We start from the raw sequence: 22,341 nt of genomic DNA, 5'->3' as shown, positions 1-22,341 counted from the left end.
AGAGAGTCATAGTTACTCCCGCCCAGGGCCTAGCAGCAACTCTTTTGATTGGAGAACAAAAGTAAACAGTTAAATCAAGTGCCCCCCGATCTGGGGGACACTCCAGACACTTATAACTGCCTTCTTTTTTCCTTTTTTTTTGTATTTTTTTTGTATTTTTTTTTTGTATTTTTTTGGGGCACTAAAATCAAAAATATTTTTTTTCCAAGTGCCCCCTATAAAAGGTGAGGGGGACACTAAAAACACCGGCAATTAAAACAAATTAAACTTTAAAACATAAAATCAAATTAAAATTTGGTTGCCGAGGGTGATGATGCACTCCAGTCCCTCCGGCGCCCACCTCTCGCAGAAGGCCGCGAGCGTACCGGTGGACACCGCGTGCTCCATCGCCAAGGACACCCTGGCCCGGATGTAGGCACGGAGGAGAGGCAGGCAGTCAGGCTGAACGACCCCCTCGACCGCCCGCTGCCTGGACCGGCTGATGGCACCCTTGGCCGTGCCTAGGAGCAGTCCTACGAGGAGGCCCTCAGACCTACCCGCTCCCCTCTGCACAGGGTGCCCAAAGATCAGGAGTGTGGGACTGAAGTGCAGCCAGAATTTCAGGAGCAGCCCCTTTAAATATTGGAACAGGGGCTGAAACCTCGTACATTCAATAAAAACGTGGAACACGGACTTTTCCAGACCGCAGAAATTGCAGGCGGCCTGGGAGCCTGTGAACCAGTTTAAAAATTTGTTGCACGGGACTGCTCCGTGCACCACCCTCCAGGCCAAGTCCCCAATAAATATTGGGAGTTCCCTTGGCTGTGGTTTCGCTAGATAGTAGGTAGGGACAGTGGGAATCTCGTTCATCCATTCATGCGCGTCACTAATTAGATGATGAGGCATTTGGCTACCTTAAGAGAGTCATAGTTACTCCCGCCCAGGGCCTAGCTGCAACTCTTTTGATTGGAGAACAAAATTAAACAGTTAAATCAAGTGCCCCCCGATCTGGGGGACACTCCAGACACTTATAACTGCCCTCTTGTTTCCTTTTTTTTTGTGTTTTTTTTTTGTTGTTTTTTTTGGGCACTAAAATCAAAATTTTTTTTTTTTCCAAGTGCCCCCTATAAAAGGGGAGGGGGACACTAAAAACACCGGCAATTAAAACAAATTAAACTTTCAAACATAAAATCAAATTAAAATTTGGTTGCCGGGGGTGATGATGCACTCCAGTCCCTCCGGCGCCCACCTCTCGCGGAAGGCGTACCGGTGGACACCGCGTGCTCCATCGCCAAGGACACCCTGGCCCGGATGTAGGCATGGAAGAGAGGCAGGCAGTCAGGCTGAACGACCCCCTCGACCGCCCGCTGCCTGGACCGGCTGATGGCACCCTTGGCCGTGCCCAGGAGCAGTCCTACGAGGAGGCCCTCGGACCTACCCGCTCCCCTCTGCACAGGGTGCCCAAAGGTCAGGAGTGTGGGACTGAAGTGCAGCCAGAATTTCAGGAGCAGCCCCTTTAAATATTGGAACAGGGGCTGAAACCTCGTACATTCAATAAAAACGTGGAACACGGACTCTTCCAGACCGCAGAAATTGCAGGCGGCCTGGGAGCCCGTGAACCGGCTTAAAAATTTGTTGCACGGGACTGCTCCGTGCACCACCCTCCAGGCCAAATCCCCGATAAATAGTGGGAGTTCACTTGGCTGTGGTTTCGCTAGATAGTAGGTAAGGACAGTGGGAATCTCGTTCATCCATTCATGCGCGTCACTAATTAGATGACGAGGCATTTGGCTACCTTAAGAGAGTCATAGTTACTCCCGCCCAGGGCCTGGCTGCAAACCCTGCAAGGCCAGGGAGCAGCTGGCTCGTTAAAAGCAAATCAACAAAAGGTGAATTTCCCCATGTAAACTCTGCTCCAAACTCCCCACCCACACCACTGCAAAGTGCTGATTCCCACCGGCCAATACCGCTGGGCGCCATTTTTTTTTTTAAATCGCTGAATTTCGGTCGAATGGCCGCTGCGCGGTAATGGCGCCCACAAAAGTGGTCGGCGCACCCTGTTTCGGGCAGACCTGAATTTCGGCCCCTGGGGCTCTCACATGGAGAAAAGTCAAACCTGAAATAAAGATGAACAAACTTATTTTTTTAAATGATCTTTAAAGTTTCTTATAAATGTTAATTTTTATTAGTTTTGTTTTTGTATTAGTTTTTTGGGGGTCAATACGCTATTAAATTCCCAGTAACACCTAATCCAAAAGGGCCTTACTTTTAGTGGAGTATTTAACAGCGTAATTACTGCGGAAAAACGGAAGTTTTCATCAGATTTCAAGATTTGAGATATTACACTGATTGCCGGCTCTGTGGGGGAGTGGGGGGCGGGGGGGCGCGGGGGGAGTGTCACATCGCAGCCTGTGGAGGGGCAATGAATGACAGACCGCAACTTCAGGATTTCCGCATTAGGCTGTGCATGACCTGAAGTTACGGTCAGTTTCAAAGGCAAAATGATGGCGAACACTTTGCAAATTCCGGGCAAATATACAGCTTATAAAGCTGGTGGTGCGATTTCACATGAAGGCACATTGCAGCACCGTGGCTCAAGACAAAGAAGAATAGAATCACTGACTTTGTGCTGCCTGGTAATTAACATGATTGAGATGCTGAGCCCAGTCCTGAACATGCTGCTGGTTGGCTCAGCGCTCAGCAGGGGGGGTTCCAATATTGTGGCAAGTCTGATCAGTATTTAAAGGAAGACTACAGAGTGAAACACTGTCTGAATTTCTTGAAGGGGAGGTGCTTTGTGAATGGAGCTAAGCAAAGGGGACATTAGCAATGTCGCAACAAAGCAGGGAAAGCGTACCTCAGTTCAGGGGATCGATAGGAGAAGACAGGTCCTCTATCCACAGGGGGCCAGGAGGCCTTCCAGACAGACTGTGCGAGTGAATTGGGAGCAGATTGCTGAAGCAGTCAGTGTCACCAGTCTCTCCCCAGGACCTGGATCCAGTGCCAGAAGATGACCTCACATGAGTGGTCAAGGTCACTGAATACATCTTCAAATGTCATATTCCACCAGTTGCACCATGGGCCTCAGACACTGCTCAATGCACCACACCCCCATCACTCACCTACCAAAAATCTCTATCAATCACAACTCATACCTCACAATCATAGCTTCACCTCATCCTCATACACTTACCACTGTTGCAAGCCTCACACCCACATTTCACACCTTGCACACAATGCCAACTATTCAACCATGACAGGCACATCACCCAAACACATTGCATCACACTCACTGACACACATCCCTTTCTCTTGCAGGCCAAGGTGTCCGTTCACCGACATATGCAGGAGTTACCAGGCTGGGGCCAGGCATGGCTGCAGAACCTGACCCAGCTGGAGGAGACGGTTCAGGATATAATTAGAGGGGCCATCACTGAGCTCGTGGTGATTGGTGAGGCTGAAAGTATTGATGATGATGGTACGCTCATAACTAATTCTTCTTCTCACATCCCACATCCCCCTTATGCCACTATCCCTTCTGACTTACAAGCTGCTGATGGTGTAAGCATGCACATTAAGCTACCCCCCTCACCCTCACCACAGTTAGACCCTTGTGCCTTTCTCCTTTTAGATACCCAAGAATTGCCAGCTGCCCAGCCTGTGCAGAAAGAGGTAGAGGAAGAGAGTGATGGAGAAGAGGAGACACCATCACTCGATCTGACACTCCCAGGCACCAGCTCAGAAAATGGCACTGTGAGAACTTTAGTGGGTAGTATAGAGGCAGGATTTGGTAAGTCACTGGGCATGACTGGGCTGCAGCCAGGGCAAGGGGAAAGGGTAGCGCCGTTGCCAACTCCCCAGAGGGTGAGGTCACACATGAGTTCTGCTTCAGAGAACTCAGATGAAGACTTCAATGGGACACCCTTCAGAAAAAGGGTGATGGGCATGCACACACAAATGCTTGGTGCAATGGCAGGCCTGCAGAAGAGCCTCTTGTAACTGTCAAGGAGCATGGAGGGGTCCAGCTTCAACCTTGCACGGGGCTTTGCACAAATCTTGGAGCCTATGATTTCCAGGACACTTGTGGACCCAGCCATGATACTGGGTATGATGGGGCGATGTTGCAGCTTCCATTGCAGCAAGAGGAAATGACCCAATGTCTGGGCGCTGCAGTGCAAGCTCAGACTGCTCTAATGCAGGCTCTGCTTGCTGCCACGCGAGATCAGACTGCTGCCATCATGGCTGGATTTACACATGTGGAAAGGGGCTTGCAGGGAGTCACAGCAGTCCTGCAATCTGTCTTCCAACAGATTGCTAGGCACGCCCAGGTACCGCCCTGGGGGAACGGCAGTGGTTCTGTGGAGCTCGAAACTGCTGTCCTCCCTCAGAATGACAGCATTCATACTTCCACCATTGCCACTCCGCTCATGCCATTGCTGTAGCCTGTCAACCAGCCAGCCCAGATTGCTGCCGCCCATGCCGAGCTGGTGCAGTCGACAGCCGGGCCTCCTAGGCTCAGAGTTGCTCGAGATCGTCCTCCAAGGCCATCTGCAGTCTCCCCCACTGAAAGTCAGCAGCCTTCCACCAACCATGCTGCAGCCACTGGGTAGTACTTCGTAGGAGCACTAGGACAGGCAAAGGCACATGGAAGACAGACATTAACGGAATGCACATGGGTGATTAGTTGACTTTGTAATGTAATATTGGAATTAATCATTTATAAGTGAAGTTTGGAATGTTTGTTTTGTGAAGGCTTTCATTTCAGCATTGTGGCTAAGAAGAAACTATGATGTTCCGTGACAGAGGGATAGTAAGGTGGGGTAGTGATGAGCAACAGGGATATGGGGTTTCAGTCAGGGGAACCGGATTCTGATGATCTGCTCACAGACAACCCGTCCAGAAGGGGGATTTTCAGGTTGCCTTCTCCCTTCTTCCTCCTCCTCCTCTTCCTCCTCCTCCTGAGGTGGTCACGGAACCCATGGTGGCAAGGGCTGCACCCTCGTGGTGGCCAAGTTGTTAGAAGGTGCAGCAGACCACAACGAATTGGGACACCCGCTCTGGTGAGTACTGGAGGGCTCCTCCTGAGTGGTTAAGGCAGCATAACCATTGCTTGAGCACCCCGATGGTCTGCTCGATGAGGTTCCGCATGGCAGCATGACAGTATTATATGATTGCTGGCCGTGACCGGTGGGGTTGTGGAGGGGAGTCAACAGCCAGGTGTAGAGCAGATAGCCCTTGTCTCCGATCAGCCACCCTCAGGTTTGATGTGATGGCTGGAAGATTGCTGGCACACCAGACTGGTGCAGGATGAAAGCATCATAATTGCTGCCAGGATAGCGGGCATTCGCTATCATGATGCGCTGGACATGGTTGCACACCAATTGCACATTAAGTGAGTGGTCCCCTAAACGGTTATGGTGCATCTCAGCATTGGTATGCGGCACCCGCAAAGCTACATGTACACAGTTGATGGCGTCCTGCACCATGGGGTAGCCCGCTATCCTGGCAAAGCCATGTGTGCACTCCTCTTGCTTCTCTCTGTTCAGAGAGATGACGATGAAGTCCCTTCTCCCCCTGATGAGTACAGAGCCTCTGTGACCTCCCGGGTGCAGCAATGGATGGTGAGCTGGGAAATGTTTGCTATGTCACCTGTTCCAGTCTGGAAGGATCCACTGACAAAAAAAATCAGAGCCACAGTCACCTTGAGGGCCACTGGCAGGGTCGTCATCCCTCTGCTCTGAGGCTGCAGGTCTGGTCCCAAGAGGTGGCAGAGTTATGTGACCATCTCTTTGGTGAAGCGGAGCCGCAGAACACACTGCTCCTGCCTTAGGTGCAGGTAAGAGAAGTGCTCCCTGAAGACCCTAGGTGGATAAGGCCTCCTGCTGAGAGCCTTCCTCCCCCCCCCCCCCCCCGTGAACAGCTTGTCTTCGTTACTGCCTTTGCTCCATCTCCCTGTCATGTTACAGTGCGAGGGAGACCACAAGTAGAGCCCGTGGTGCAGTCAGAGGCCTTCGAGTAGCAGCCAACGTCTTCCCAACATCCAGCAGCACTTGCTGTACATTTTAAACACCTTTATAATTGTGTTCCAGCAATCCAGTATTCATATAAACTCTGCAAGAGTCAGAATAAGTGATTACTTGCAAGTTGGATGTATCTCTTTAATAGCGCTGGTGGGGAATTCCTCGTGCAGCTGAACACATATTTAGCTGTGCGTGTTTAGGAGAGGGTGTTGATTGGAACGACGACGTCCAAAATGGCAAGTAGTGCGTCTAATCAGCGTTGCACGCAGACTGACGTCATGATCTACCCACTCTGCATTCTGCTGGAGCAAGCACGTCCCACCCACGCTATCGCCCTCACCAAGATGGCGAACAGCACGGGACACGCTGTAAGTGGGTGGATGCCATTTTTTTCTTCAAACCCGCCTTAACTGCCGGCGCTAAGATGCCGAATTTCACGGTGAGGATTTATCTGCAGACTGCGTTCCTCTTTTCAACACAATTACTGCAGTGGCAACAATAACAACAACCATCTTTTAAAAATGGGCACGAGTTATAGAAGGTGGATGGGCAGGTGAGCATTGGTATAGTTGGCTCTGGACATATCAGGCAGCAGATGGACTGAGGTAGTGGTGGAGATGGAATTAAATGATATAGAGAAGATATGGGGTTAGAACTGATCTCAGGGTCAAATTGGATTACTGATAGAAAGACAGGGTATGGTGTGCAGGGGCTCTGCATCTTTATCGTTTATATGGATACAATGCCTGTATTTTGACATAGTCACCACCTCTGTCCCTGTGGCAAGTACTTGACTCCGCAGAAAGGAGGAGCATGGTCAGGTGACACGGCAGCGAGTGGGTTTACCGCATGCTCAGTGCCGGCTAACACTGCCCTCGGACTGACGCTCCACCGAGCTTCAGTACAATTTCTGCGCGACAAAGTCAACAGCAAATCCGGTTCTGCTCTTTTAAATTGCCTGCTCGCAAATGGCCGCACCCTTGAAAGTGTGCATTATTGGCTCTGGAAATTGGTGAGTCAAGTGACGGGGGGTGTTGCTCCGAGCTGCCGCTTGTCTGAGAATGGGCGCCGGGAAGTGTCAGTTCCACTCTCGGGAAACAGATTACTGTGTCGTTTCAATTCGGTTTACTTGTGAATGTTTCGCCTTTTTCCAGCGTAGACTGCAAGGGTTTTTTTTTATACATTATGTGAAATAACCTGCGGTTGTAGTGTTGTCACTGAAACTGCATTCAGTCCCAGAGTTGCCAGTTTCACGGTTGCATGCCATATATAGGGACAAGATATTTTCATGTACTTGCCAACTTTGAATTGACATTTTGACATTTCAAGTGCAGGATCAACCTTTCGCTCGGGGTAATATTAGCAGAGGGTGATATTTAAATGAAGCCCTAATCCACCACGTCAGGGTTATCTGAGAAGATCGTCAATCAGTTAGTAAAATTTAATTTACACGGCGTAAAAGCTGGATTTATATTCTCTGAGCCTATTTACATTTGTACATTCAGTGCCGATATATCCAAGTTCTTCCAGTATTTACTGTTCTGTGACTTGGAAGGTGGCAGTCAATTTGCTGTGAGGTGTACAAGAATGTCTGGGTTTAACCTTTCCTTTTTAGGAGTCTTGCAGTGATTGGGATCTATCTCCACATGGGAATTATGGTGAACCTGCTTTTCATTCTGTTCTTGTTACCTAATTAAATCGCTGTCTCACAAGACAATGCTATATTCTCAAAGTTCGCAATAATCCAGCTGTTAAAGAAATAATTACATTATCTTGCAGACGGATTTATCCAGTTTGAAACTCATTGGCACAATGGCACATTTCTATTGGTGGGATTTGTGATATGCAGGCCGGAGAGCTGGATTTAGAACTAAGTACTGGGAGCTGGCTCATAGATACTGATCTTCCGAAATTTGAACTAAAATAGTGGCTATATAAGCATTTGTACGTTGATGCTGTATTTTTCTGTTAACAGAATGCCTGACATTCTACAATTCTGGTAGCCACAACTATAATTATCTGGTCCATCTGAGCCTGGTTAACATGAAAGTCTGGGAATTCAAACTTTTTTTTTCCTAATTACTAAACACATTATAAATGTATTTGATAATACGAGTAGTTTGGTATTCAGTTGATGATAATTGTCAAATCCCCATTTCTCCATGTGTGTTATTCCTTGTGCTTTTCACACTAGCTGTCCCAGTGAAGTTATTTTACATCTCATCAGACTTATTATACAATACCCAATAGATTTATAGCCGTTCACAAATGCTAGGCTCTCAGAATCTGAATTAAAATAAATGATGATGTAAAAGCAGCCTTATTCCTAGGTGTGCCTAATACAGTTTTCCATTCCTTCAATGTTAGTAATTTGTTGACTTTCCTCCCCCCTCCCCCCCCCCCCCCCAATATTGTTTTTGTGTTATTTATTGAGGTGAAATAATAATTGATCACTAAATCATTATATTGGCAACATCGCTAAAGAAGAGGATAAACACCAACACAGACCAGTTAGGCTGAATCCCCTGTTTCGTATTGTAATTTCTATGTGTTGAATATTCTGTTGTGAAAGTAATGTCACAACGTCATTTACCATGTGAACTGTTCATGGGATAGACAAGCAGCATAAATGTTTGTTGTCTGATCAATGGAACTATTTGATAGACACAGCAACTGGTGTTGAATTTAACATCCTGTACTATGGTCACATTAAACCAGGTCAGTGAATTCTGTTCCAGTGTTCAACACAGTCAGCAGAAATCGGGAGACAACCAGGTGGTTACTTACAACATTGTATCTTCCTAGTGTGGTGAGCGAAATGCAAGTTGTTGAAGTAATACCAGTTGGTTATTGTCTCTGTCAACAATACAAGCTCAGTGCACTCTGCTTTAAGCACATTAGGTGACCCAATACTGAAATAATGGTTTTATTGCCTTTAAATATTTTCCATAAACAAATGGTGATGTATTTGAGAACTGTGAATTTAATAAAGTTTTGATTTATTTCAGTTGTGTTGCAATGATTTTGCAATTTGAGAAAATTACTAATTTGGATACATCTGTTCACACAATTATAAAGTTTGAAACTCTCCGCCAAATATCTAGAGTCAGTTATCAAATGATCATAGAATAGTACAGCATGGAAGGAGGCTGTGCCGACTCTTTCGAAGAGCAATCCAGTTAGTCCCACTCCCCTACTGTTTTCCCCATATCCCATTTTTTTCCCCTTCAAGTATTCATCCAATTCCCTTTTGAAGGCTACTATTGAATCTGTATCCACTGCCCTGTAGACAATATGCACACTTTGTTTAAGTCTATGATGTTCTGCATTGACTGTCTTTATTGTGTATACGTATTCTTTCTAAAGTAAAACACCAGTGTGGTAAAGTGCTTTATATTTTTAGGTTCTCCACATAAGGATTTGAAAGTTATCCAAATATGATTTACAGAAGTCTTTGGTTATATTCCTTTCCACAACCTTTGTAGAGAGCTAGCATTCATACTCTGTGTCAGGCAGAGTGACACAGGCAGTTATGAGTCAAAAGCGTATGTCCTAGTGTATTCACTTCATACTGCTGCCTGTGAAACGGGATCACACGGTAAGTGGGTGGAATTACCCAGCTGTAGTTCTGGCATTCTGTTATTTTTTATGGGGTGCAAAATATGTAACTTAATGTAAATTGCTTGCAGTATAATAAAGATTCAACTATCAAAGCCCTGATTAAGGAGAAATGCTCTTTTAAGATATTTAGTTACATAATCTCCCCCAAATCTAGCTTTTGCTTGTAGCCACTTCGTCCAAGCCACAGATTTTCAGGTGTGTAGTATGTGACATCTGCAAAGGATTGTTATGACTGGGGTACACGTGACAGAATTTTTTTGAAATTAGAGCTTTTTTAACTTTTTAAAATGCAGGAAATTCACAACACAACTGGTGTATCGGCATCTGAAAGGGGGTCGATATCTCAAGTATGGACCTATTATCAGAATATGTAAAGATTCTGTAATTGAGAGCTAAACTGTCTTTTCTCTTTGCAGATGCCGATGGACCTGCTGTTTTATTTCCAGCGTATTTGTTTTTTTATTTCAGATTTCTAACATTTGCAGTTCTTTCTTAGCTTTTTTAGCTGAGTTTTTTTTAATGGATTTGCAGAATTATTTTTTATCCCAGCTATTCCATTGATTATTGTAAACTGGGGGTTCTGTGACAAGAGAGTTACTACTAAAGGGATGAGGTTTGACGAGCTGAATGGCTGTTCTGGGCTTTTCTTCTGTTTAGCTGCAAGATTGCAGTCAACGGACATACAAACAATACACATTGACTGGTCCTTATTATTGCATCTGATTTCATATTGCTGGTCATGTAAGTGGCTTTAATATCTAAGTATCACAGTGTAACTAGTGTAAATATTCTCCATTTTCATATTTTGCACCGATTTTATCATTATAAAACAGCATTTTAATTTTTCTACAAAATCATCCCACAACATTGTATCTCCCACAATATTTCTACCTCTTGAGTGCAACATGCAATTCCCTAATTTGAACCATGTAATTGTAGGAAGGTCAAAATTGCCCTCCGCGAGAAATTGGGGCGGGTACTTCGATTTTAAGTGGAAATTTACTTCCCGGCGGGAGTCGGAGGGAAGAGCCGAAAAATTCGCTTCCCAGTGCTTTGGGATGCTGTTGGAGATGGGATCGAAACAGGAGCGGGGCAGTGTCCATGTCAGCGTGCAGATGTGCTGCGTCGCACTGACGCATCGCAATGCCTCTCCCCTTCACTTAAAGGGAAGGGACACTGCGAGGCCTACGCGGAGTCCAGTGGCCACCTGGGAGGGGTTCAGCTGGGCCAATGACCTGGCACTCGAGAGGGTACTGGGCTGCCTATTACCAGCCTGGACGAATCAGCAGCCACCATTTTCGGGCCGACTCAATATGGCGGCCGCACCGCCCAGCCACTGGCAACTTCCCACCATGCGAAGCTGTTGGGGGCACCGACTGGCGCCGGCTGTGCCCCTGCGGGGCAATTACCCCTGCAGCGCGGAAAAGTGGTTGCGTAAGGGGCCGGCGCGCTGCTGACAATGGGTTGGAGCGCCGAGCAGGGTGGAAAGTCGGAGCACGGCAGAAACCCTTTTTTCACCCGGGGGCATTTGTGGATGGGTCGGCCCCGTCACCTGCCCCTGGTCAGTAAGGTCTTACCACTCCGTTGCTGCCTCTTGCAGGCAGTTGTAGGCCTTAAAGAAGGGGGCAAATTCCCTTACCCCCACCCCCACCCCCAAAGGTGTTTTTAACAGGGAAGGAGGCAGGCAGAATCAGTGAAGATCAAGCTGAGCTACCTTTTGTGAGATCCAGAATGCTCTTAGCAAGGGTTTAAGACTTCAATATCTGGGTGCAGAAACCTAAATGAAGAAAAAGAACAAAGAGGTAACAGTATTTGCCTGTGAGCAGTCTTCACTTAGAAGCCACTGAAGTCTTCTACATTTGTGATTGAGTATTTTGGATACATTAATTGTTTCCTCTGGCTGTTATAGGTGAATGAATTAAATGGTTACATTTTAAATATTACCATGTGATAATTTCATTTGTTCATTCAGCCTTTTTCGTCGAGTGGAGCGAGCGTGGGTAAGTAGTTGGTGGGCGAGTGGGCGGGGACTGAAGGCCGGTATAACTGAGTGCGGGCAGTGACTGAGCAGTGGGTAAACGCTGTGGTTTTCCGGGGGCCCCGGTTTAATTGACTCCCCTTGTGGTGAGGTTCGGGGCCTACAGGGCGGCGGCAGTTGCCTGGACGCGGAGCCCGGGAGTGCGGGAGCCCGGATGTGCCACACGAGGGCAGGGGGAGGGCCACGTGCTCCGAGCTGACTGGGGTCAGACTGGCCATCACAGTAACAGCATGCACAGACACCTTTCCCAAACACTACGTGCCGCCTTCATTCAAAAACAAATCCTATCTTTTACTTTCCAAAATAAACTACTTCTTCCCAGAAGTGGCTCATTCCAAATGCCACCCTTCCTGCTGGTGAATATTCCAATGGTCCCCTTGTTTCACATTCCATGAGCTAGTTTTCTGGTGTGAAATCTATTAATGTAGCATAGGAACAAGCCATTCAGCCCAAGAGGGAGTTAGATATGCCCTTAATGGCTAAAGGCGTATGGAGAGAAAGCAGGAAAGGGGTACCGAGGGAATGATCAGCCATGATCTTATTGAATGGTGGGGCAGGCTCAGAGGGCTGAATGGTCTGCTCCTGCACCTATTTTCCATGTTTCTAACCGGTCTGTGCTGTGTTTATGCTCCACACGGGCCTCCTCCTGCCCTATCAACATAACCTATTCTTTTCTCTCTCGTGTTTATCTAGCTTCATCTTAAATGCATCTATGCGATTTGCCTCAGCTATTCCATGTGGTAGCGAGTTCCACTTTCTAACCACTCTCTAGGTAAAGAAGTGCATTTAAGTGTATCTTGTACATATGGCCCCCAGTTTTGGTCCCCCCCACAGCCGGAAACATTTTCTCTACGTCTACTGCATCACAATTTGCAAGACTTATAGGATTACCTCTCTGCCTTTGGCCCCAGCTGCCGCAACCTTTGAAGTAATGGAACATATACAGACAAATGTTCGACGTCCAAAAAAGCAATATGCCACTTCCCTATAGCAAGAAAATTTGGAATGTACAAGTAAGGAAGTCTTGCTACAATTATAATTAATGAGAGGGCTGTCTTTTGGTGAGAGATTGTGTAGAATGGGCCAATACTCAGGAGTTTAGAAGAATGAGAAGTGATCTTTTTGAAACATACAAGATTCTGAAGGGGATTGACAGGGTAGATGCTGAAAGGCTGTTTCCTCTGGTTGAAGTGACTAGAACTAGGGGGCATTCTCAGGATAAGGGGTATATTTAAAGCAGCGATAAGGAGGAATTTCTTCAGTCAGAGGGTTGTGAATCTTTGAAATTCTCTGCCCCAGAGGGCTGTGGATGCTGAGTCTCAATATATTCAAGGCTGAGAGAGATTTTTGGAGTCTAGAGGAATCGAGGGGTTTGGAAATCGGGCAGGAAAGTGGAGGTGAGGTCGATGATCAGGCATGATATTGAATGGCGGAGCAGGCTCGAAGGAATTACTTGAGGCACGTCCTACACGTGGGGTCAGTTATGGTGTGCTCATGCTAGCTTTTCTTAGATTCCAAGTCCATCAGAGCTGTCTAGTGAAGTTGGCTCTGTCGGTGCACTGGTGCCCATGACGTGCAGTCCTGTGTATTCCTAGAACTTCAGTCTGTGGCCACTGACCGGAGATAGACTATAGAAGTATGGTAGCATAGTGGTTATGTTACTGGACAAATAATCCAGAGGCCTGGGCTAATGATTTAGTGACATGAGGTCAAATCCCATTCCGGCTGATGGAGAATTTAAATTGAATTAATTAAACACAATCTGGAATAAGAAGCAAGTATCAATGATGGTGACCATGAATCTACCGAATTGTCTTAAAAACCCATCTGGTTCATTAATGTCCTTTTTTAAGGAAGGAAATCTACTTTCCTACCTGGTCTGACCTATATGTGACTCCAGACACACAACAATGTGATTGACTCTTAACTGCCCACTGAAATGGCCAAACGTGCCACTCCGTTGTATTCAAGTAGGCGGCTCACCACCACCACCTCAAGGGCAAGAAATGCTGGCCTTGCCAGCATTGCCTATATCCCCTGAATGAATTTTTTAAACTATGCAGGATGGTGTACAACAAATCTTGAGATTATTAAGTGAGGGCAAGTTCTTAGAATCTGTTCATGGAAGAAAATGGCATGTTGGCCTTCATAGCGAGGGGATTTGAGTACAGGGGCAGGGAGGTGTTGCTATAGTTGTACAGGGCCTTGGTGAGGCCACACCTGGAGTATTGTGTACAGTTTTGGTCTCCTAACCTGAGGAAGGACATTCTTGCTATTGAGGGAGTGCAGTGAAGGTTCACCAGACTGATTCCCGGGATGGCGGGACTGACCTATCAAGAAAGACTGGATCAACTGGGCTTGTATTCACTGGAGTTCAGAAGAATGAGAGGGGACCTCATAGAAACGTTTCAAATTCTGATGGGTTTAGACAGGTTAGATGCAGGAAGAATGTTCCCAATGTTGGGGAAGTCCAGAACCAGGGGTCACAGTCTAAGGATAAGGGGTAAGCCATTTAGGACCGAGATGAGGAGAAACTTCTTCACCCAGAGAGTGATGAACCTGTGGAATTCTCTACCACAGAAAGTTGTTGAGGCCAATTCACTAAATATATTCAAAAAGGAGTTAGATGAAGTCCTTACTACTAGGGGGATCAAGGGATATGGCGAGAAAGCAGGAATGGGGTACTGAAGTTGCATGTTCAGCCATGAACTCATTGAATGGCGGTGCAGGCTAGAAGGGCCGAATGGCCTACTCCTGCACCTATTTTCTATGTTTCTATAGATACCCAGGTGTGTGTGGCTGCAGTCTGGGTTAACTGGCCTCTTATTGCCAACCTAAAAAATCAGCACACGCTGACCACCAGCTTAATAAAAACTAATTTTATTTGGTGCATTATCTGGTAATCCGGAGTTCACCATAATTCTACCTTTCAAGCCAAAAATCGTTATAGATATTAAATATGAAAATAGTTGTAAGGACTGCAATAGAATTTTATCAGGTAAAATAAATAAGTTAACACACTTAGCTAAAATAATGGATAATAGAATGTTAATGAATATGTTAAGTGTTTGTATGTTATCGCCAACAGTAATTTCTAGCTGCAAAATCAGTAATTGCTGTAAAAAAAAAAAGTTAAACTAAATTATGTAAGAAATGTAGTTTGCAGGAGCTGGTAAGGGGAGCTGAACTTTGCTCTCAGCTAGACGTGACCTGTCTCTAGTCTGGCATTTGCGACCTATTCTTATCTTATTGGTGTCACTCCTCATGTTTCCTAATGGCTGTTGACAGCTCCGATATGGACAGTCCCCAGTTATTGCACAGTAACAAAAGGTCACTCGTGCATAAACAACTGAAAACTTCTAAGTTACAGAACGTAACTGGCTACTGACTTGCTGACTAATGAGCCACTGGTTTGCAGTACACTGTCATAAATGAGAATCTCAGCGGAAGATTTATTTGAGTTACAAAAATTGCTACGATTTCTACTGCACTCTTGATTTTCAATTCTACAAATGCTCTGACAAAATTGCTCAATAAAGCAGTGAATGATTTAATGCTCGGGAACATCCTCCTTGCCTCAAAGGGGGATACAACTAGTATTGCAGAAAATAAACCTTCACCAAAAACAATAGCTCTGCATGCTCCAGAAAGTTTCTTTTATTGAGGAAAATAAAATGTTGAAAAATCTACATTTAAGTAGCCTTTTTGTAACATAGAATTACATAGAATTTTGCAGCGCAGAAACTGTCCATTCGGCCCGACAAGTGTATACTGGTGTTTATGCTCCACACGATATACAACTTTTTAGGGGGCCGATACTAAATAAAACCTCTTGTAACTGCATCTCCTTGATACCATCTTCAACCTTTTCTACTTAAAGTTTGTGTACTGTACAATGATTTGTGGGAGAAAAAATTGATTCGAATAATCTTCAGTTGTGCCCTCAAATTAATGTGATTGATCCTGTTGGCCTCTGGTTGTGCCTTGCAACTGATCTGATTGGTTCCTTATGACGACCTTCAGTCCCAGTGAAAAAGGCAGATTTTTTTTCTTTTTTGTAAAGCTGAAGAGCTGACAGCTGGCTTGTATGTCATTGATACCTTCCACATAGAAAAGATCCTCGTCTCAAAGCAGCACGGCTAAGATAAGGATCGAGGCTTATTGTGAAGGAGACAATGTTCTAGAAGTGTGTCTGATTCAGCTTCTGATTTTGGATGCGAGAGTTTTATAGTAGTCAGTGCATAGTAGAAAATAGCTGCACATAGTTAGAATCAGAAATTTACAGCACGGAAGGAGGCCCATCATGTCCACTCCGGCCGACCAAGAGCTATCTAGCCGAATCCCACTTTCCAGCTCTTGGTCCGTAGCCTTGTAGGTTACGGCACTTAAAGTGCAGATCCAAGTACTTTTTAAATGTGGTGAGGGTTTCTGCCTCTACCATCCTTTCAGGCAGTGAGTTCTAGACCCCCAACACTGGGTGAGAAACATTCCCCTCAAGTCCCCTCTAAACCTCCTACCAATTACATTAAATATATGCCCCCTGGTTGTTGACCCTTCTGATTAAGGAAATAGGTCCTTCCGATCCATTCTATCTAGGCCCCTCATAATATTATACACCTCAGTAAGGTTTCCCCTCAGCCTCCTCTGTGTTCCAAAGAAAACAAACCCAGCTTATCTGATCTTTCCTCATAGCCAAAATTCTCCAGTCCAGGCAACATCCTCGTCAATCTCCTCTGTACCCTCTCTCTAGTGCAATCAGATCTTTCCTGTAATGTGGTGACCAGAACTGCACGCAGTACTCTAGCTGACCTAGCTAGTGTTTTATACAGTTCAAGCATAACATCCCTGCTCTTGTATTCTATGCCTCGGCTAATAAAAGCAAGTATTCCGAATGCCTTCTTAGCCACCTTATCTACCTGGCCTGCTACTTTTAGGGATCTGTGGACCTGCACTCCAAGGTCCCTTTGTTCCTCTACACTACTCAGTGTCCTACCATTTAATGTGTATTTCCTTACCTTGTTTGCCCTCCCCAAATGCATTACCTCACACTTATCTGGATTGAACTCCATTTGCCATTGTTCTGCCCACCTGACCAGTTCATTGATATCTTCCTGCAGTCAACAGCTTTCTTCATTATCAAGCACACAGCCAATTTTAGTATCATCTGCAAACTTCTTAATCATACCCCCTACATTCAAGTCAAAATCATTGATATATACCACAAAAAACAAGAGACCTGGTATTGAGCCATGCAAAACCCCACTGGAAACGGGCTTCCAGTCACAAAAACACCCATCAACCCATTACCCTTTGCTTCCTGCCTCTGAGCCAATTTTGGATCCAACTTGCCACTTTGCCTTGGATCCCATGGACTTTTACTTTCGTGACCAGTCTTCCACGTGGGCCTTATCAAAAGCTTTGCTAAAATCCATATACAATATATATATATAAAAATATATATATATATATAAATCAAATGCACTACCCTCATCGACCCTCTTTGTTACCTCCTCAAAAAATTCAATCAAGTTAGTCAGACACGACCTTCCCTTAACAAATCCATGCCGACTGTCCTTGATTAATCCATGTCTTTCGAAATGAAGATTTATCCTGTCCCTCAGAATTTTTTCCATTAATTAGGCTGACTGGCCTGTAAATACTCCGTCTCAGCCTATCCCTTTCTCCCTTTTTAAACAAAGGTACAATGTTGGCAGTCCTCCAGTACCACACTTGTAGCCAGAGGGGATTGGAAAATGATAGCCAGTGCCTCTGCTATTTCCTCTTTTGCTTCTCTTAACAGCCTGGGTAAATTTCATCTGGGCTTGGGGATCTATCCACTTTCAAAGCTGCCATACCCCTTAATACTTCCTCTCTCACTGATTATTTCACCTAATATTTCACACTCCTTGATTGCAATGTCTGCATCGCCCCTCTCTTTTGTGAAAACAGACGCAAAGTTTTCATTAAGAACCATACCCACGTCTTCCACCTCCACACACACATTACCTTTATGGTCTCTGATAGGCCCTACTCTTTAGTTATAAATCTTAAAACATCTTTGGGTTTTCCTTGATTTTACTTGCTAAAATGTTTTCCTGCTCTTTGCTTTCCTAATTTCCTTTTTCATTTCACCCCTGCACTTTCTACACTCCTCCTAAGGTTCTGCAATATTGAGGCCTCGGTATCTGTTATAAGCCTCCCTTTTTTTCTTTATCCTACCCTGTATGCCCCTTGATATCCAGGGGGTTCTAGATTTGTTAGTCCCACCCTTTTTCTTTAAGGGAACATACTTGCTCTGAACCCTCAGGATCTCCTCCTTGAATGCCTCCCATTGCTCTGACACTGATTTACCTTCAAGTAGCTGTTTCCAGTCCACTTTGGCTAAATCACATCGCCACTTAGTAAAATTGGCTGTCCCCCAATTGAGATATTTTATTCCTGGTCTAATCTTTGTCCTTTTTCTATAACTACCCTTAATCTAAATGAATTATGATTGAGCATCAAAATGCTTCTCCCACTGATACACTTCCACCTACCCAGCTGCATTCCAGAAAACTAAGTCCAGAATCGCCCCTTCCCTTGTTGGGTTTGCTACATACAGGTTAAAAAAGTTCTCCTGAATGCATTTTAGGAATTCTGCACCCTCTATACCTTTCACACTAATTCTATCCCAGTTAATATCCCCTACTATTACTACCCTATAGTTTTTGCACTTCTCAGAAATTTGCCTACATATTTGCTCTTATATCTCCCTCTGACTGTTTGGGGGTCTATAGTACACTCCCAGCAGTGTGATCACTCCTTTTTTGTTCTTCAATTCAACCCGTATGGCCTCATTTGATGATCCTTCTAACATCATATCCCTCCTCACAGCTGTAATTGTTTCTTTAATCAATCCCTTTTTTTTTATCCCCATCTCTATCCCTTCTGAAAGCCCTGTAACCAGGAATGTTGAGTTGCCATTCCTGTCCTTCTTTCAGCCATGTCTCAGTAATAGCTATAATATCATACTCCCAAGTGTCTGTCTGCACTCTCAGCTCATCTGTCTTATTCCCTAGACTCCTTGCTTTGATGTATATACAATTTAGCTCTGCCAAACTCCCTTGTCTATTTTCTACCCTTCATTTCCTCTGCATTCAAAATTCACTTTCTAATTTTCTGCTTTCCAATTCCAGCTTTGCTCCCCCACCCCCTCTCCCCACCCTTCTGAATCTACTCTCGGGTTCCCCTCCCCCCTGCCAAGCTATAGTTTAAACCCTCCCCCACAGCACTTGCAAACCCCCGCGAGGATATTGGTCCCGGCTGTGTTGAGGTGCAGGTTTGTACAGGTCCCAGAAACGGTACCAATGCCTCAGGAATCTAAAGCCCTCACTCCTGCACCATCTCTCCAGCCACACAGTCATCTGCCCTATCCTCCTAGTTTTGTACTCGCCAGCATGTGGTACCGGGAGTAATCCGGAGATTATTACCTTTTTGAGATCCTGCTTTTTAATCTCTCTCCCTGCTCCCTGAAATCTGCCTGCAGGACCTCATCCCTCCTTCTGCCTATGTCGTCAGTAATGGTATGGACCACGACCTCTTGCTGTTCACCCTCCCCCCCTCAGAATGTCATGCAGCCACTCAGTGACATCCTTGACCCTGGCACCAGGGTGGCAACATACCATCCTGGAGTCACATCTGCGGCGGCAGAAATGCCTGTCTGCTCCCCTGACTATGAATCCCCACCACTATAGCTCTTCCACTCTTCTTCCATCCTCTCCTGTGCAGCTGATCCACCCGTGGTGCTATGGACTTGGCTCTGGCTGCACTCCCTAGAGGAACCATTGCCCCCACCAGTACTCAGAACAGAATACTAGTTGGAGAGTGAGATGCACTACTTACCTGGTCCTCCTCTTCTGTCTGGCAGTCATCTATTCCCCCTCTGTCTGCACACTCTTAAGCTGCGGGGTGACCATCTCTAGAAACCTGCTATCCACAAAGTTCTCAACCCCGCAGATGCACTGCAGTGACTGCAGCTGTCGCTCAAGCTCCAAAACACAGATCTCGAGCTGCTGTAGCTGGCAACATTTCCTACACACGTGGTTGGCCAGGATATGAGAAGCGTCCAGGACTTCCCACATGGCACAGGATGTGCATTCCATGGCCTGAGCTGTCCTGCCATGCCTCTATTTACTAGATTAATTCACTAAAGTTTTTAGTATACCTCCCTGCCCTTAGTTCAAGACTACAAGGCAAACAGGCAAAAAAAAAAGTGATACCGGTCCCAAGCATGAATAGCAAACAAAACAATGTGACCGTTATCAGCCAATCAGTTACCAGCTATCCTGTGACGTCACTCCTTGTGTTTTTTTTTTGCCCTTGCCGCCGTCGCTCTGTTCCACTCTCAGGCACTGCTCCTTTATACCACCCTCGCTCTGTTCCTGCTCTCGGGCACTGCTCCTTTATACAGCCGTCTCTCTGTTCCACTCTCGGGCACTGCTCCTTTATACCGCCGTCTCTCTGTTCCACTCTCCGGCACTGCTCCTTTATACCACCCTCACTCTGTTCCCGCTCTCAGGCACTGCTCCTTTATACCACCCTCACTCTGTTCCACTCTCGGGCACTGCTCCTTTATACCACTCTCGCTCTGTTCCACTCTCAGGCACTGCTCCTTTATACCACCCTCACTCTGTTCCCACTCTCAGGCACTGCTCCTTTATACCACCCTCACTCTGTTCCACTCTCCGGCACTGCTCCTTTATACCACCCTCGCTCTGTTCCACTCTCAGGCACTGCTCCTTTATACCACCCTCACTCTGTTCCACTCTCAGGCACTGCTCCTTTATACCACCCTCGCTCTGTTCCACTCTCGGGCACTGCTCCTTTATACCACCCTCGCTCTGTTCCACTCTCGGGCACTGCTCCTTTATACCATCCTCGCTCTGTTCCACTCTCGGGCACTGCTCCTTTATACCATCCTCGCTCTGTTCCGCTCTCGGGCACTGCTCCTTTATACCGCTCTCGCTCTGTTCCCGCTCTCGGGCACCGCTCCTTTATACCACCCTCGCTCTGTTCCACTCTCAGGCACTGCTCCTTTATACCACCCTCGCTCTGTTCCCGCTCTCGGGCACTGCTCCTTTATACCACCCTCGCTCTGTGCCCGCTCTCGGGCACCGCTCCTTTATACCACCCTCGCTCTGTTCCACTCTCAGGCACTGCTCCTTTATACCACCCTCGTCTGTTCCCGCTCTCGGGCACTGCTCCTTTATACCACCCTCGCTCTGTTCCCGCTCTCGGGCACTGCTCCTTTATACCGCTCTCGCTCTGTTCCACTCTCAGGCACTGCTCCTTTATACCACCCTCGCTCTGTTCCACTCTCAGGCACTGCTCCTTTATACCACCCTCGCTCTGTTCCCGCTCTCGGGCACTGCTCCTTTATACCACCCTCGCTCTGTTCCCGCTCTCGGGCACCGCTCCTTTATACCGCCCTGGCTCTGTTCCACTCTCAGGCACCGCTCCTTTATACCGCCCTGGCTCTGTTCCACTCTCAGGCACTGCTCCTTTATACCGCTCTCGCTCTGTTCCACTCTCGGGCACTGCTCCTTTATACCACCCTCGCTCTGTTCCTGCTCTCGGGCACTGCTCCTTTATACAGCCGTCTCTCTGTTCCACTCTCGGGCACTGCTCCTTTATACCACCCTCGCTCTGTTCCACTCTCGGGCACTGCTCCTTTATACCACTCTCGCTCTGTTCCACTCTCAGGCACTGCTCCTTTATACCACCCTCACTCTGTTCCCACTCTCAGGCACTGCTCCTTTATACCGCCGTCTCTCTGTTCCACTCTCCGGCACTGCTCCTTTATACCACCCTCACTCTGTTCCACTCTCCGGCACTGCTCCTTTATACCACCCTCGCTCTGTTCCACTCTCAGGCACTGCTCCTTTATACCACCCTCACTCTGTTCCACTCTCAGGCACTGCTCCTTTATACCACCCTCGCTCTGTTCCACTCTCGGGCACTGCTCCTTTATACCACCCTCGCTCTGTTCCACTCTCGGGCACTGCTCCTTTATACCATCCTCGCTCTGTTCCACTCTCGGGCACTGCTCCTTTATACCATCCTCGCTCTGTTCCCGCTCTCGGGCACTGCTCCTTTATACCACCCTCGCTCTGTTCCCGCTCTCGGGCACCGCTCCTTTATACCACCCTCGCTCTGTTCCACTCTCAGGCACTGCTCCTTTATACCACCCTCGTCTGTTCCCGCTCTCGGGCACTGCTCCTTTATACCACCCTCGCTCTGTTCCCGCTCTCGGGCACTGCTCCTTTATACCGCTCTCGCTCTGTTCCACTCTCAGGCACTGCTCCTTTATACCACCCTCGCTCTGTTCCACTCTCAGGCACTGCTCCTTTATACCACCCTCGCTCTGTTCCCGCTCTCGGGCACTGCTCCTTTATACCGCTCTCGCTCTGTTCCACTCTCAGGCACTGCTCCTTTATACCACCCTCGCTCTGTTCCACTCTCAGGCACTGCTCCTTTATACCACCCTCGCTCTGTTCCCGCTCTCGGGCACTGCTCCTTTATACCACCCTCGCTCTGTTCCCACTCTCGGGCACCGCTCCTTTATACCGCCCTCGCTCTGTTCCCACTCTCGGGCACCGCTCCTTTATACCGCTCTCGCTCTCTTCCCGCTCTCGGGCACCGCTC

The 22,341-nt window shown here is 46.9% G+C and overlaps 1 protein-coding gene across 2 annotated transcripts in view; it reads left to right on the top strand.

Moving 5' to 3' along the window:
• The first annotated feature begins 6,366 nt into the window (after nucleotides 1-6,366).
• The window catches only part of gpd1c (glycerol-3-phosphate dehydrogenase 1c), a 52,616-nt gene continuing 36,641 nt past the window's right edge, over nucleotides 6,367-22,341 (top strand). Inside the window, exon 1 of one of the 2 annotated variants that reach the window (XM_070881299.1) lies at nucleotides 6,367-6,552. In XM_070881299.1, coding sequence (XP_070737400.1) covers nucleotides 6,521-6,552 — 32 coding nt within the window. In that variant the 5' untranslated portion in view covers nucleotides 6,367-6,520. Of the gene's footprint in view, nucleotides 6,553-6,848; nucleotides 7,012-22,341 lie in introns of those variants that run through there. The other variant, XM_070881298.1, reaches the window with a different exon arrangement.

This window comes from Pristiophorus japonicus, chromosome 5 (genome assembly GCF_044704955.1).
Source record: "Pristiophorus japonicus isolate sPriJap1 chromosome 5, sPriJap1.hap1, whole genome shotgun sequence".
NCBI lineage: Eukaryota > Metazoa > Chordata > Chondrichthyes > Pristiophoridae > Pristiophorus > Pristiophorus japonicus.
Note: the sequence above shows the minus strand (reverse complement) of the source record. Positions and strands in the feature narration are given on the sequence as shown.